This window comes from Stenella coeruleoalba (assembly GCF_951394435.1).
Source record: "Stenella coeruleoalba genome assembly, chromosome: 10".
Lineage (NCBI taxonomy): Eukaryota > Metazoa > Chordata > Mammalia > Artiodactyla > Delphinidae > Stenella > Stenella coeruleoalba.
In genome coordinates, this window is record NC_137156.1 from 67,162,421 (window position 1) to 67,176,340 (window position 13,920).

At 60.6% G+C, this 13,920-nt stretch overlaps 1 protein-coding gene across 3 annotated transcripts; it reads left to right on the top strand.

Moving 5' to 3' along the window:
* Positions 1-2,608: 2,608 nt before the first annotated feature.
* On the top strand, positions 2,609-13,640 carry SEMA3B (semaphorin 3B). Of its 3 annotated transcripts, none has more exons than XM_079935346.1 (19): positions 2,609-2,652; positions 5,121-5,279; positions 6,775-6,975; positions 7,656-7,813; positions 7,959-8,021; positions 8,426-8,545; positions 8,625-8,718; positions 8,922-9,041; positions 9,974-10,119; positions 10,215-10,326; positions 10,429-10,498; positions 10,578-10,722; positions 11,080-11,299; positions 11,560-11,651; positions 11,728-11,769; positions 12,007-12,164; positions 12,261-12,316; positions 12,409-12,548; positions 12,909-13,640. In XM_079935346.1, exons 3-19 carry the CDS (start codon positions 6,867-6,869, stop codon positions 13,308-13,310), a joined length of 2,247 nt encoding a protein of 748 aa, XP_079791472.1. In that variant the 5' UTR covers positions 2,609-2,652; positions 5,121-5,279; positions 6,775-6,866; the 3' UTR covers positions 13,311-13,640. The 3 variants fall into 3 exon arrangements, with proteins under 3 accessions (XP_079791472.1, XP_079791473.1, XP_079791474.1); XM_079935347.1 differs by having other exon boundaries at positions 6,790-6,975; XM_079935348.1 differs by lacking the exons at positions 2,609-2,652; positions 5,121-5,279 and having other exon boundaries at positions 5,328-6,975; positions 10,581-10,722.
* The last annotated feature ends 280 nt before the right edge of the window (positions 13,641-13,920 follow it).

A 13,920-nucleotide genomic window follows, 5' to 3' on the forward strand; every position in this document is an offset into this window, starting at 1 on the left:
GCCCAGATGCCAGGTGCAGAAAGGGGAGGGGGCCCCATTAGGACTGGATCCTCTGAGGCTGTAGGAGATTCCAAGACCTAGAATAACCCCTTACCATGTTTCGGGGCAGCCCCATAGCTCCTCCTGAGGTCAGGAAATCCTCCCACTCCCCTCAGAGCCATCCCCCCCCCCCACCCCAGAATGCCAAGCCAGCCATTAAGGCTGGAGAATACAAGTCCTGACTCCAGCCACCTGGCCTGTGGCATGGCCAGCCAGGTCCTACTTGCCCTGGGAGTCAGGGACGGGACTGCAGTTTCCCTTGGCTGAGTTCTGGGTCCAGGCCCACTCCCAAACCACTGACCCCAATCCTTGGGTCTGTTGCCCCAAAAGAGATCCTAGGGGACCTCATCCCTGGTGTGAGGCTGTGCATTCCCCCAAGTCTGTCCCCCGCCGCCTTTTTAAAAAAATTATTTTTGGCTGCGTTGGGTCTTAGTTGCTGTGCGCGGGCTTCTCATTGCGGTGGCTTCTCTTGTTGCGGAACATGGGCTCTAGGCACGTGGGCTTCCGTAGTTGTGGTGCACGGGCTCTAGAGTGCAGGCTCAGTAGCTGTGGCACACGGGCTTAGTTGTTCTATGGCATGTGGGATCTTCCCGGACCAGGGCTCGAACCTGTATCCCCTGCATTTGCAGGCGGATTCTTAACCACTGCACCACCAGGGAAGCCCCCCGCCAAGTCCCCCTTGAACCCCCAAAGCGGAAGCCAGCTCCCAGCACACCACCAAGGAGAGCCTCAAGCCAGCTGAGGTCTGCATGCAGCTGTGTGACCCCAAGTATGTCCATGCCTGCCAGCCAATCAGCTCCTCAGTTAACCACACAGCAACGGGCACTGGTATCCAAGGGAGCAGGGGTCAAGGCCATGGATCTCTTTCTTTTCCCTGCTTTGGTTTCCACCCTTACAGGAGACTTGACCTCACAGGTGATCTTATTTAGGAGAAAAATCAGTTTGACATTCTTTGGCATTTACTCTGTTTTCTGACCTCATTGTGGGTGGAGGGAGTCAAGGCCTGAGTGACTGAATCCTGAAGGGGGCTGAAGTCTCTCTTCTCCATCAACCCCCCATCCTCACCCAGGTTCAGCAGGCCCAGGAAGGTGGCCGGGCTTCCTGTGGGCACTGTGTCTCTCGCTTCCCTGTGCCTGGGGCCCCCAAGGGATGGGATGGTGGTTGCTGGGGAACCCAGAGCCCTGAAGAGAGGCTTGGACCTGGTGTTATAAGCACCTGGGGCTTCACAGAGAAAAGTGGGTAGTGGGTGATGAGGAAAAGTCCAGCAGGTGGCAAAAGGGCACAGGGCACAGCCCAAGCTAAGTCCTAGCGAAGGAACAGCTGCCACCTCCCAGAGATGGGGTAGCTGGAGCGCTGGCAGGGTTAGCCAGGGCCGAGCCAGGGAGGCGTGTGTGAATGCCTGGCTAAGAGCCTGGGATGTCCGCGGGCTTCAGCAAGTCCTCTGAGTGAGGAGCTGGGGAGGCAGGGTACTGCAGAGGGGAGGCACTGGGAGGAGAACTGGCAGAAGGACCACGGGGACCCCCAGGCTGGGTACCTGGGGAAGGGGTCAGGCTTCAAGCTGCAGGGAAAGGAGCTGGGGCCTTGTTCTATCTTAAAGGAGACAGAAGTCCTCCCTGAGTTGGGGGCTCCCTGGAGGGAGGAGGGTGTGGGCATGGGCACTGCTGGGGGTGGGTTGGAGATCTGTGGAGTAAGAAGATTGAGGAATCCCCAGCGGCTGGGGAGAGAAGGAGGTTCAGGTGGAGGGTCAGGGTGTTGTGCTGGGGGCTGGGCTTGTGGCGGGGTGGGGAGGAGGAGGGAAGGGGGCAGGAGGGGAGTCAAGCCTGAGAAAGGGCCCCATGAAGCTGGGCTGGAAGGGGCAGCAGTGACTCCCTCGAGGCCTCCAGGCCTGCATGCCAAAGGCTGCCCAGCGCTGAGATGACAACTGGAGTACACACCTGTGTACCCCACAGTGTGCCAGACCTGCCTGGCCCACCATTTACAACGGCAGGGCAAGTGAGGAGAGTGATCTGAGAGGTTCAGTCTCCCCCTAGGGACACACAGCTGGTGAGCAGCAGAGTCAGGATTCAACCCCACCCCTCTCTGGCTACTGGGGAGTGGATTCTTGGGGCGGGCTCTGGTCTGCCCTCCCAGAGCATCCTGAGCCCCCAACCAGTACTCCTGAGAGTCTCTCCCCCTGACTAGTAAGGGAATGTAGCATTTATGTTAATGTATGTTAATGAGTACAGGGTGCCTCCGGAGTCTACTTTGCCGCATTCCTGGCAACTCCTCCCCCCCTCCCCCAGGCAATGGAGAAGGAGAGGAGAGGGAGGCCCCACCCCCAGGCCCCTCTTCCCCCCACCCCCCACCCCCGTTGGGCAACGAAGAAAACAGAAGTGAGTGAAGAGCTGTGATGTGGCTGGTGGGGGGGGCTCCCCCATCGCGGAGGGGCTGACCTCAGCCAGGGAGGAATGTGAAGGAGGCGGAGGGCTGGGGCGGAGCGGGTGGGGGTAGGGCCCCAGCTAGAGGCCCAGGGTTCCGGGCGGCCCCTCCCTCAGCCCCTCCACCTCAGCTCTGACTTGGCCCTCAGAAGGGAACAGGCAAGGAAGGAGGGGAGGAGCTCATCTTTCCAAAAAGGTGGGCTGGGGGTCCTTGGGGAGCCTGGAAACCAGGTGGGGGGGTGGATGAGGGAAATGCCTGAAAGACCCTTCCTGGGAGATCCCCTGGAGTGGGTAGCAGATTGTCAGGGAAGTTAGGCCTCAGTTGGGCTTTCCAGGGCCTACTTTCCACCGCTTCCCTCCCCCCATGCCTAAGTCCTCAGGGTAGCACGTCCTAGTACCCATGTGACCGGAAGAGGGAAAGGTCGAGACTTTGGAGCCACCAGCCCTGATGGCTAAAGCAGGTGTGAGTGGGGAGCCAAGGCCCAACCCAGCCAAGGCTGGGCACTGGGAGTGTTGGCTGTAGCCTTCCTCAAATGGATGTCTCACCCCAGCCCAGTCGCACCACCCAGAGTCCAGGCAGGGTGCAAGGGGCAGGCCCAGCTGGCGATGAGGGCTGGGGAGCCAGGTGCTGGGACTTGGCACAATCAACTTATTTCCAGAAGGAAAAACCAAGGCCTTGGCAGGCTGTGCCACTGATAGGCAGCACCAGAGACCCAAGCTGCCTCCCCTGGTTTGTTCCGTTCTGTCGAGACCCAGGCCCAGGCTGCATGATTCCAGAATCCTTGGGGACTTCCAGAGCCCAGTGTGACCCACAGCCAGTGACCCTGCCCCTAGGGGGCTGCCTCCATAAGGTTCCTACCCAGGGTCTGCATACGCTGGGACCTGGGGCTGAGGAGCAGAAAGGAGACCTTTTGGGGATGGGGACAACTTGAGCTCCCACTCCTGGGGATCTCCCTTCCTGCTCCAGGGAGGGGGACACATCTGGAAGTGGGAAGGCAATGCCAAGGGCTCAGGTGAGCCAGGAACAGCCCAGTCCCTTCGGCTGGGGGTTGAGTCCCAGGGTGTTGGACAGATGGTGGGGGGTCCTGGTCCCATTTTCCAGTATGGACACTGGGTTGGGGGTGGGGATGAAACAGAGGCTGGGACCTGGGCCTGAAGAACTAAAAGCAGTGGGGGCAAGTAGGGGGTACCGTGCAGTTGGGTAGGGACCTCAAAGGTACTTGCTGATCTTGGCTGCTTGGGTGGAAAATTGTAAACAGCCAAAGAATTTTGTTTGCTTGCATGAGGCCAGGGGACGCTGCCCAGGTCCAAGGCAAAAGAGCCTGGGAGGAGGGAGAGGCCACATCCTGGAAGCCCAGGAGCTCAGGCAGGGTTATGTCACCCCCACTCCCCCTCCTGAAGGCCCCTGGTCCTCCCACTAACCCCCACCCTTCACCTGCCCACCAGCCAGCCAGGCTGGGCCAGAAACACCAGGCCTGAGGTTCAGGAAAGAGGGGCATGGCCCCACCCTGGATGGACACAGACACTTCTACTCCAGGGACTCGGCAGGAGATGGGCAGCAGAACCATGCACACTTGAAGTGCCCACGTGGCCTCCCTCACAGACCCCTGAGGAGCTGCTGATAGCCTTGGGGAGGATGCAGCAGGATGCATTTTGGGGGGATTGAGGGGTGGAAGCCCACCCTCAAGCCCTGGTATGTTCACCCAGGTGGACCTGAGGGCCCCCCCTTGACCATTGTCAACATTCAACCCCTCCAAGGAAGTAGACCTGGCAGTACAAACAGGGTGTGTCCACCAGACTCACCTTTAGGCCAAGACCCCAGACCCTTCCCAACTGAGGCGCTGAGGTGTAGGAGCCCCATCCTATCCTTGAAGCCCCCTTGGGTACCTCACTCTGTGTTCGGTGGGGCAGTTCCTCCCACCTTCAACCTTGGAAGAAAGACTGAAGTTCATGGAGATGGCATAGAATGCCCCTCACCTCCCAGCAGAGACATGGGACCACCGGTCATGACGGGGCTCTGGATGGTCCCACACCCTGCAGTGCAGAAGTGAGACTTGCCGCCTGCCTCCCTGCCCTGCCTGCCCCTCTGGCTCTCTTCTCCCGCCCCAGACTGGCTGTCATCAAAGCCACTGCCAGCCAGGTGGCAGAAGTACTAAGTGGCCCAAGCCCTAAGGAAGGACTTGGGGCAGGGTCTTGGGGGCCCATCAAACCTCCACTTGAGAACCCCCGCTCCGACCTCTGACCCTGACCGGCCCTTCCCAGCTGGCTCCTGGGGACTGAGATGGCAGCTGAGCCCCTCATTACCCACCTCCAGCTCCCCAGCTATGGAGGGACAAGTGAAGAAACGAGTCCCTGGGGGTGCCCCATCTGACCAATCCCTCTGCCAGAGCTGCCTGGGGCTAGGGGGTCTCTATTGCTTTTTCCTTATTTGCCTTGACTGCCGGCCTCAGTTCCAGGACCACTGCGTGGGGCATCCTGTTGCTCTGAAGCCCTACGGGGGGAGGGGTCGGCCCTACCCGCCCCTCCCTTGTGCCCGCTCCGCTCTGGCCACCAACTCCAGCCGGTCCGGCTGCCTGCCCAGTCACCCGATCCGCCCTGTAAACTTGACGGCGGGGCGCGGCTGGCTTGGTGGGGGCGGGGGCTTCTCCTTAAAGGAGCCGTCAGAGGGTGCCCTAGGGCCCCTCGGCTTCTCCCCTTCTGCAGGGTGAGAAGGGGCCAGGGTGAGGAGCCGCTGATGCCGGAGCTCTCGGTGGAGTGTGGGAAGGCAACCTGGTGTTTTGTGACGTCGCAGACCTCACGGGCCCAGAAGAGGCAGCGGCAAGTGTCAGTGGAAGGAAGGAGGGAGGTGGGAGTCCTAGGGTGGGAGGGGTCTGGAAGCGGCAGAGCTAGGCGGGGGTTTGGGGAGAGCAGTCTGGAACGTGCCCCGGCAGCTGTGCCCCTTGCTTGAATGCACCCCAGGACCTAGCCCCACGCCAGGGCTACTGTGCCCGGCACCTGCCCAGCCAACTTCTGGGAAAGAGGGTGGACATTGCAGCCAGAGCCTGACCCCATCTGAGAGGTCCAGGGAAGGGCTCTGGCTCAGAGAAGTGGAGGGTCTCAAAGATGGGGAAACCCTGAGGGCGAAGACGGGATGGAGAGGCTCAGGGAGACTCTGGAGGCTGGAGAGGGAAGGGCAGCTCACCCGAGCTGGGGGTGAGAATCTGCTTTAGGCCCTTGGCTCTCCCCACTTGATTCCTCTTGGGTCTGAAGTCTGAGCTCACAGAATTTCTGTGTGTGACCAGCCCCTCCCACCCTCTGGGGTGGGGAGAGAGAGGTCAAGCAAAAAGCTGGGGCTGCTGGATCCAAGTAGGAGCAGCTCCCAAATCAGAAACTGAGGCGTCTGCCCAGCCCTGGGTCTCCCGGCTGCACTTATCCCTCTGAGAAGTGGGTTTCCGGAGTGTTTCAGAGTTGAAGGCAGTGATTGACGCTGCGGTTATAATATTTGCTCACCTGCATGTCCAGAGAGACTCACACACTTGTGCACAAACACGTACACACATGTGCAACACAAACACGTATGTACTTACAAAGTGTACACCCCAGACATGTACACACTGTGTAGACATGCATACAATGCCGTGTGTGCACACATGCATGCCACACCTACATGTGTAATACAACACACATGCCACATGGTTTCACATAGATATGTACACATATGCCTGCATACACACTACACACACACATACTCACTACAGAATACAGATACACAAAGGGATCCTTAGAAACACATTCACACTCACAGACGCCCACACCATTGGCGCCAGCTCCAAATGTGCTTCTGTTCCTCTGTGGGCCCGTGGGTGCACAGCTACCTCCAGAGGCCTGACCCCCCTCCTGTTACCGGCACACCCATGACTGTCTTGTTTTGCTCATTGCACTTGGCACCACTGCAATGACTGCACCAATCTGAGTCCTTGTTGGTACTCTGCCCCCTCCTGCAGGAGGACCTTGTCTGTGTGCCCCACTGCCCCCAGCCCCAGTCCCAGGCTGGCATGACGTAGGCATGCAGAGTTTGTGAATTAATGCCTGTGGGTGTGTGTACATGAGGGCGGGTTACTGGGGAGGGTGACGTGGTGGGGCAGGCGCCTGCCAGTATGGGGTTGACCCCGATGGTGTGCCCAGCGTGGGTGTGTCTGTGATTGTGGCCAGGCAGGGCACCCTCCAAGGGAGAGGAGGACTTGCAAGTGGAATGCGACCCCCCAGCCTCTTTCCCCTAGGGGCTGTAATCTGATCCCTGGGGACTCCCCCCAGCCTCCCTCCCTAGCTCTCGCTGCAGCTCCTTCTCTTCCAGATCCGGGGCAGAGTCCAGGGTGGCTCAAGGCTCCTCCACACACGCCCGCTGAACCCTGAGCTCCCTGAGCTGCAGGGATGGGGCGGGCTGAGGCCGCCGCCATGATCCCAGGCCTGGCTCTGCTCTGGGTGGCAGTGCTGGGGGGTGCTGCCCCCAGCACGCCACGCCTTCGCCTCTCCTTCCAAGGTAGGTGCACCTGGCAGGCGGGAGGGCCCACCTCAGGGTGGGCAGGAAAGGGGCCTAGTGTGGGTAGGGGGCGTTGTGTTGGCTGTTGCACTGTGTGTGTGCCACCGGCTGGGTTGGATTGGGGGCACGCTCAGGCCATCTCCAATTAACCCTTTCCTGGCCTCAGTCCCCAAGCTCTCTGCCCACATTCTCCTCATGCTTTCCCAGGAAGCATGGCAACAGATCCTGCCTCTGTTCCATCCCCTGCTCCCAGGGAAGTTGAGGTGTGGGGACTGTTAGAGCCCCCTTCCCACACCCCCTACACAGGGTGGTTACTAGGCAGTGGTATCATACTGAACCTAGGCTGGTGGCAGAGAACCCTCAGCCTGACTTTGGGGTTGGGGTTCTGGCTGTCCCAACATGCAGGCCTACCCCAGAACCCTTGCCTCCCCGTGTACTCGCCTGGAGACACTACTTGTCTGAGGTTGCCCTAGAAGCTCCACCTCCTTCCCCCATGGGGGCAGGGGTGGGCTGCACTGCCCACCCTGGAAGCTCTGACCCTGGGTGGGCCTGTCCCCCTGAGTGTAAACTCACACGCGTGTAAATTCACATGTGTGTGGGCCAGGTCACATGTACAACCTTGGCCTGGAAGAAGCTCCTAGCATGACTGGCGAATCCTCAGTGGTGTCCCCGCCCCACAGAGCTCCAGGCCCAGCACGGTCTCCGGACCTTCAGGCTGGAGAGGACCTGCTGCTACGAAGCTCTGCTGCTGGATGAGGAGCGTGGGCGCCTGTTTGTGGGCGCTGAGAACCATGTGGCCTCCCTCAGCCTGGACAACATTAGCAAGCGGGCCAAGAAGGTGCCAGGGACCCCCAGCCTCAGCACCGCCCCGGGACCCCACTCCAGGCTTCCTGGAGGATGGGCCCCCTGAGTGGACGACACCCTCAGCATAGAGAACATCCTGAGTCCCTGACCCGTGTTCTCCCTCCCCCCCCTCCCCATAGCTGGCCTGGCCGGCCCCTGTGGAATGGCGAGAGGAGTGCAACTGGGCAGGGAAGGACATTGGCGTGAGTGTTGGCTGCCTGGGTAGGAGTGGGGAGGGTCAGCCCCTCACTCTAGAGATGGGCAGTGCTAAAACAGAAGCCTGCCTGTTCTGGCTATGATGGGGGCAGGAGGGTTGAGGTGGCTGAAGTCCAGAGGTAGTGAGTCAGGGTGGGGGCTATGTGATTCTTCTTGGAGGCCTCTGCGTCATGGGGGGCAATGCAGGCATGCTTCCCAATGAACCCATTCTGGTGAGAGGTGAGCCGGGCTGGTCACCAAGGGCACCTGAGCCCCTAGAGCCCATGTTAGTACTGGCCTGGGCTAATGCAGAAAAGAAGGGGTGGGAGTGCCACTGGTGAGCTGGGAGCCCTTAAGGCCACCTCCCTGGGGGAGGCCTCATTGTTCCTGCCCCTGCCCACGTGCGCGCTAGACTGAGTGCATGAACTTCGTGAAGTTGCTGCATGCCTACAACCGCACCCACTTGCTGGCCTGTGGCACAGGGGCCTTCCACCCAACCTGTGCATTTGTGGAGGTGGGCCAGCGGCTGGAGGTAAGGCTAGGTCTGGTCAGGGAGGGAGGTTGGGAGGGTAAGAAAGGGCCTACAGTAACAACTCCCCCCTGCCTCCCAGGAGCCCATGCTCCGGCTGGACCTTCGAAGGCTAGAGGATGGCAAGGGCAAGAGTCCTTATGACCCCAGGCATCGGGCTGCCTCCGTGCTGGTGGGTGAGTCCAAAGGCTGGGGCCCCAAGAGAGCTCCTGGAACCCCTCAGAGACTCTAGTATCTCACAAAGTCCCAAGACCCTCCCTAGAGCCCCAGGGATCCCCCATAGCCTCACTGACTCCCCAAGAGCCCCCAGAGCTCCATAGTGCCCCCAACCCACCACAAGAGCCTTTGGTTTCACTAAGCAGCCTTGCCGTGTCTACAGGGGAAGAGCTGTACTCGGGAGTAGCCGCAGACCTCATGGGCCGGGACTTTACCATCTTCCGCAGCTTGGGTCATCGTCCAAGTCTCCGAACGGAACCACACGATTCCCGCTGGCTCAACGGTGAAAGACTGGTGGGACTGTTGGGAGGGGGCCCTCATCTCCAACAGAGCAGGTGCTGAGTAAGGCCCATAAAGGGAGTGAGCAGTGAGTGCTCACCAGGTATCTACCCTGGGTCAAGCCCTGCACTAGGCACTGGGTCGCAGGGTGGACAAGATAGGTATGGCCCGTGCCCTCTTTGAGTTCACAGACCTCAGATCTAATACACAATAAGATCAGTTCCAATGGCCAGGAGATATAATGAGAGAATGGAGAGGAAGGGAAAAGGAGACTAGGCAGCGGTGGTGGTGGTGGGAGGGTTGGGGAAAGGAAGATACCCTGCTGAGAAAAGGTATGTGCTAATGCCCAAAACACAGCAGGATTGCGGGAAGAGCATAAGAGCATTCCAAGCAGAGGGAATAATTAGTGCAAAGACCCTGGGGGCAGGAACAAGCCAAGGAACAGACTCATGAAGGGAGCAATGATAAGGGGTCCGGACTGTCAGCACAGGGTAGGGCCAGGGTAGATTCTAAGAGTGATGAGACCCAGCAGAGTATTTGAAGCAGGAGTGGGGGCATCTACTTCCTGCTAGAGAGGAAGATTCATGAGTGAAGGTAAAACCAGGTACCCCATATCCCTCCTTTCTTGGCCCACTGGCATAGAGAACTGCCAGGGGAGAGGCGAGAGGCCCACCACTGGCCAGGGTCTGCTTGCCTGTGGGCCCAGGTAGCCATGGTCTCTGCTGCCCTCTCGTGGCTTCTTCTTGACTCGCAGGCCCTCTTTCTTTTGATTGTGTCCTCGGGGAGCACCATCTGAACTTGGTCCCAGAGGCTGGGTGGTCAGCTGCTGCCCTGAGGGCTTCTGCCGGCAGGAAAGAAAGGGGAGGCAGTGCCTGGGCCTCCTAGCAGGGGGCAGGGCCAGGACCTTGCTGACCCCACGCCTACTGCTGTGGTCAGAGCCCAAGTTTGTCAAGGTCTTTTGGATCCCGGAGAGTGAGAACCCGGACGACGACAAGATCTACTTCTTCTTCCGTGAGTCGGCAGTGGAGGCCACGCCGGCCCTGGGACGCCTGTCTGTGTCCCGCGTTGGCCAGATCTGCAGGGTGAGGAGTCCCTGGGCCACATTCGGTGATCCTGCCACCGCCCCTTTGCCTGTCTGTTGGGGCCTCGCCCTCATCCCCTCCTACTGACCCCGCAGAACGACGTGGGTGGCCAGCGCAGCCTGGTCAACAAGTGGACTACGTTCCTGAAGGCGCGGCTGGTGTGCTCAGTGCCCGGTGCTGAGGGCGATACGAACTTTGACCAGCTCCGTAAGTGCCAATAATGGAGGATGGGGTGTGGGGAGGGGGCGCAGGGGCGCAGACCCTGAGCCTGGCTGTGCACCCTCCCCCAACTTGGTCCCTTCCCTGCAGAGGACGTGTTCCTGCTGTCCTCGAGGGATCGCTGGACCCCGCTGCTCTATGCTGTCTTCTCCACGACCAGGTGAGGTGTGGGAGGTAGTGGGGCAAGGCTGGCTAGGCCCCACTTGAGCCCCTTACTCCACTTACATCTTCACCTGCAGCAGCATCTTCCAGGGCTCCGCAGTGTGCGTGTACAGCATGAATGATGTGCGCCGGGCTTTCCTGGGACCCTTTGCACACAAGGAGGGGCCCGTGCACCAGTGGGTGTCCTACCAGGGCCGTGTCCCCTACCCCCGACCTGGCATGGTGCGTAGCCCAGGGACTCCCACCACAACCCACTTAAAGCTTCAGGGGTGGAGAATTTGGCCTGGGGTTTTCTTGGTGAATGTTGTGTCTTCTTTTTTTTATGGGTGGGAAAACATCATCTTCATTAGACAGGGCTCCTCAGGGGAAGGCCATGTTTCCCCCTCAGACCCCCAAAGGCAAGGCTGGAGCTCCTCTCTCAGATTCCCAGGGCAGGGCTCTGTCCAACACCCGCCCCCTGTGCGTGCGCGCGCACACACACACTCACACATGCTCCAGGTTCCGGGAGGTGTCCTGTGGAGGGCTGCCCACCAGGCCTTCATATCCACATCCTTGTCATGCCTCCTTCCCACCCCCCAGTGCCCCAGCAAGACCTTTGGCACCTTCAGTTCCACCAAGGACTTTCCTGATGATGTCATCCAGTTTGCCCGGAACCACCCCCTCATGTACAATTCGGTCCTGCCCATGGGGGGGCGCCCCCTCTTCCAACAAGTGGGTGCCGGGTACACCTTCACCCAGATCACTGCGGACCGTGTAGCAGCTGTTGACGGATACTACGACGTCCTCTTCATTGGCACAGGTCAGGGTCCTGCCATGACCACCCACAAGACCCAGCCCAGGCTCTTTGGCCTGTTAGAGGAATCTCCCCCTGTTCAGTCCCATCTCCATATTTTTCGGGGGGCTGTGCCCCCATCTCCTTCTGGATGCTGCTCTGATTGCTCCAACCCACATTCTTCACCATCCCAACCATGCGGAGGGTGGAGGCCTCAGAGGTGAGGAGACCCCTGGCCCTGGCTGTCAGGGAACACAAGGAGTCACTCAGCCTTCTCATCCCTGCAGATGCTGGCACGGTGCTGAAGGTGATCTCCGTCCCCAAGGGTGGCCGGCCTAATGCTGAGGGGCTGCTCCTGGAGGAGCTGCACATGTTTGAGGTGAGGCCTAGCCCCCATTGCCTGGGGTACCCCCACCCCACGGAGCTCTGATCCCAGCACCCCTCCTCCCTCTCAGGACTCAGCTGCTGTCACCAGCATGCAAATCTCCTCCAAGAGGGTAAGTGACCAGAAGGCTTGCGGGCGGAACGGCCCCAGCCTCTTCCCAGGTGCCCCCACCCCCATTCTTCTCTTGGTAATTACAAGCCCCGGTTTCGAGTACAGGCTCTGCCTTCACTAGACTGTGGGACCTGAGACCTCAGTGTTCCCTTTTGTCAAATGGGGGAAGGGATCCCTGACCTATGGGAGGCAGGCATGGGGCCACCCAAGGTCAGCCTGGAGCCCCTTGTACCCCTAGCACCAACTGTACGTAGCCTCTCGGAGCGGGGTGGCCCAGATCCCGTTGCACCGCTGCGCTGCCCACGGCCGCGCCTGTGCCGAATGCTGTTTGGCACGTGACCCTTACTGCGCCTGGGATGGGGCCGCGTGCACGCGCTTCCAGCCCAGTGCCAAGAGGTGGGTAGGATCAGGGGCGGGCTGCCTGGAGGGAGTCTTTATCTGCCCCTGGCTAAAAGAAGGGCTCACGGAGGCTCTAATGTCCCCTCTCCCCAGGAGGTTCCGACGGCAGGATGTAAAGAACGGTGACCCCAGCACACTGTGCACCGGGGGTGAGTGTCCCAGCTGCTCTCACCCCCCATCCCTTAAAGACTGCCCCACCCTGCCCTGCCTTGTCTGAATCTGACATTCCCTTTGCCCCCAGACTCATCCCATCCTGCGCTGCTGGAGCGGAAGGTGTTCGGTGTGGAGGGAGGTAGCGCCTTCCTGGAGTGTGAGCCCCGCTCGCTGCAGGCGCGCGTGGAGTGGACCTTCCAGCGCGCGGGGGAGGCGGCCTACACTCAGGTGAGCCTCCCCTCACTCCCCTCCCAACCAGGCCCTTGTTCCGACTCCTACGTCCAGGAAGTGCGCGCCCTGATTAATGAGGCCCTTGGCCTGCTCCGCACATCTAGATGCGATCCAGCTCTGCCCAGTGAGTCTCCGCCCAACCAGACCCCTAACGCCCAGTTTGGCCCCTTGCCTGCACTCCGCATCCTGGTGAGGCCCCATTCCTCTAACTAGGCGCCTGACGCCCGCGCCCCAGCCCAGTCCGAACGAAGCCCCGCCCTTTCTCCGCCCACTGGGGAGGGTCTCTGACGCGCCCCCACGTTCAGGCGAGCTCCGCCCTGTTCCCTAACGTCAGCCTCACGCTGATCCGGCCTGCAGGTGCCCGCAGAGGAGCGAGCCGAACGCACGATGCGGGGCCTGCTGCTTCGCTGGTTGCGGCGTGGGGACTCAGGCGTGTACCTGTGCGCAGCCGTGGAGCAGGGCTTTTCGCAGCCAATGCGTCGCCTGGCGCTGCACGTGCTGAGTGCTGCGCAGGCTGAAAGGCTGGCCCGGACCGAGGATGCTGCGCCCGTTGCGCCGCCGGGCCCCAAGCTCTGGTACCGGGACTTCCTGCAGCTGGTGGAGCCGGGCGGCGGTGGTACGAACTCCCTGCGAATGTGTCGTCCGCAGCCCGCGCCGCGCCCACCGCCTCCCGAGTCGCGGAGGAAGGGCCGCAACCGGAGGACACACGCCCCAGAACTGCGTGCTGAGCGGGGGCCGCGCAGCGCAGCGCACTGGTGACTCGGCCGTCCCCACACTGGGGACTGGGGAGGTGGCAGCAGCAGAGAGAGGGGGCGGTCAGACCCTGGGAAGCAGCTAGGGCCCCGGCACACAGCGGTTCCTGGTGGAGGGAAGACACCGACCCGACAGGCCCTGGCCAACAGGCAGCCATGCCGGCTTATTTATTAACAGAGAATAATCCTTGAATGCAACCCCGATAGGGGTGGCCCAGGCTGCGCACAGGGTCCAGCTGGTCAGGAGGAGGCAGAGAAGCAGGGTCCCCGAGCAACGACCTGGGTGGGGGAGGTGCCCAGAATGCCCACCCTGGGGGAAGGGCCACCTCCTTGGGCAGTGAGCAGAAAGCTGTGAACAGGCTGGGGTGGGGGTGGGGGTGGGGCAGGCCGACTGTACTAATGCAATAAACATGTTATCAGCTGAAGCTGGAACGGCCCCATCAGACAGCCGCTGGTCTTAGTGTTACTGACCCAGGTTCTTGGACTCTTTAATCAATAGAAGTTGGTAAGAGGCCAGAGGAGAAATTCGGGCAAGGCTTTATTCTGGCTCATGCTGCAGAACAAGGGAGTGAAAATAAGAAACAGGTGCCCAACAAGCAACAGGTGCCCTTGCTTGC

Bases quoted from the DNA above. Each gene is read 5' to 3' on its own strand.
- SEMA3B (XM_079935346.1), top strand. From the start codon at position 6,867: ATGGGGCGGGCTGAGGCCGCCGCCATGATCCCAGGCCTGGCTCTGCTC. The intron at 10,120-10,214 runs GTGAGGAGTCCC...CTGACCCCGCAG, and splicing joins GCGTTGGCCAGATCTGCAGG to AACGACGTGGGTGGCCAGCG. The intron at 12,317-12,408 runs GTGAGTGTCCCA...CTTTGCCCCCAG, and splicing joins CAGCACACTGTGCACCGGGG to ACTCATCCCATCCTGCGCTG.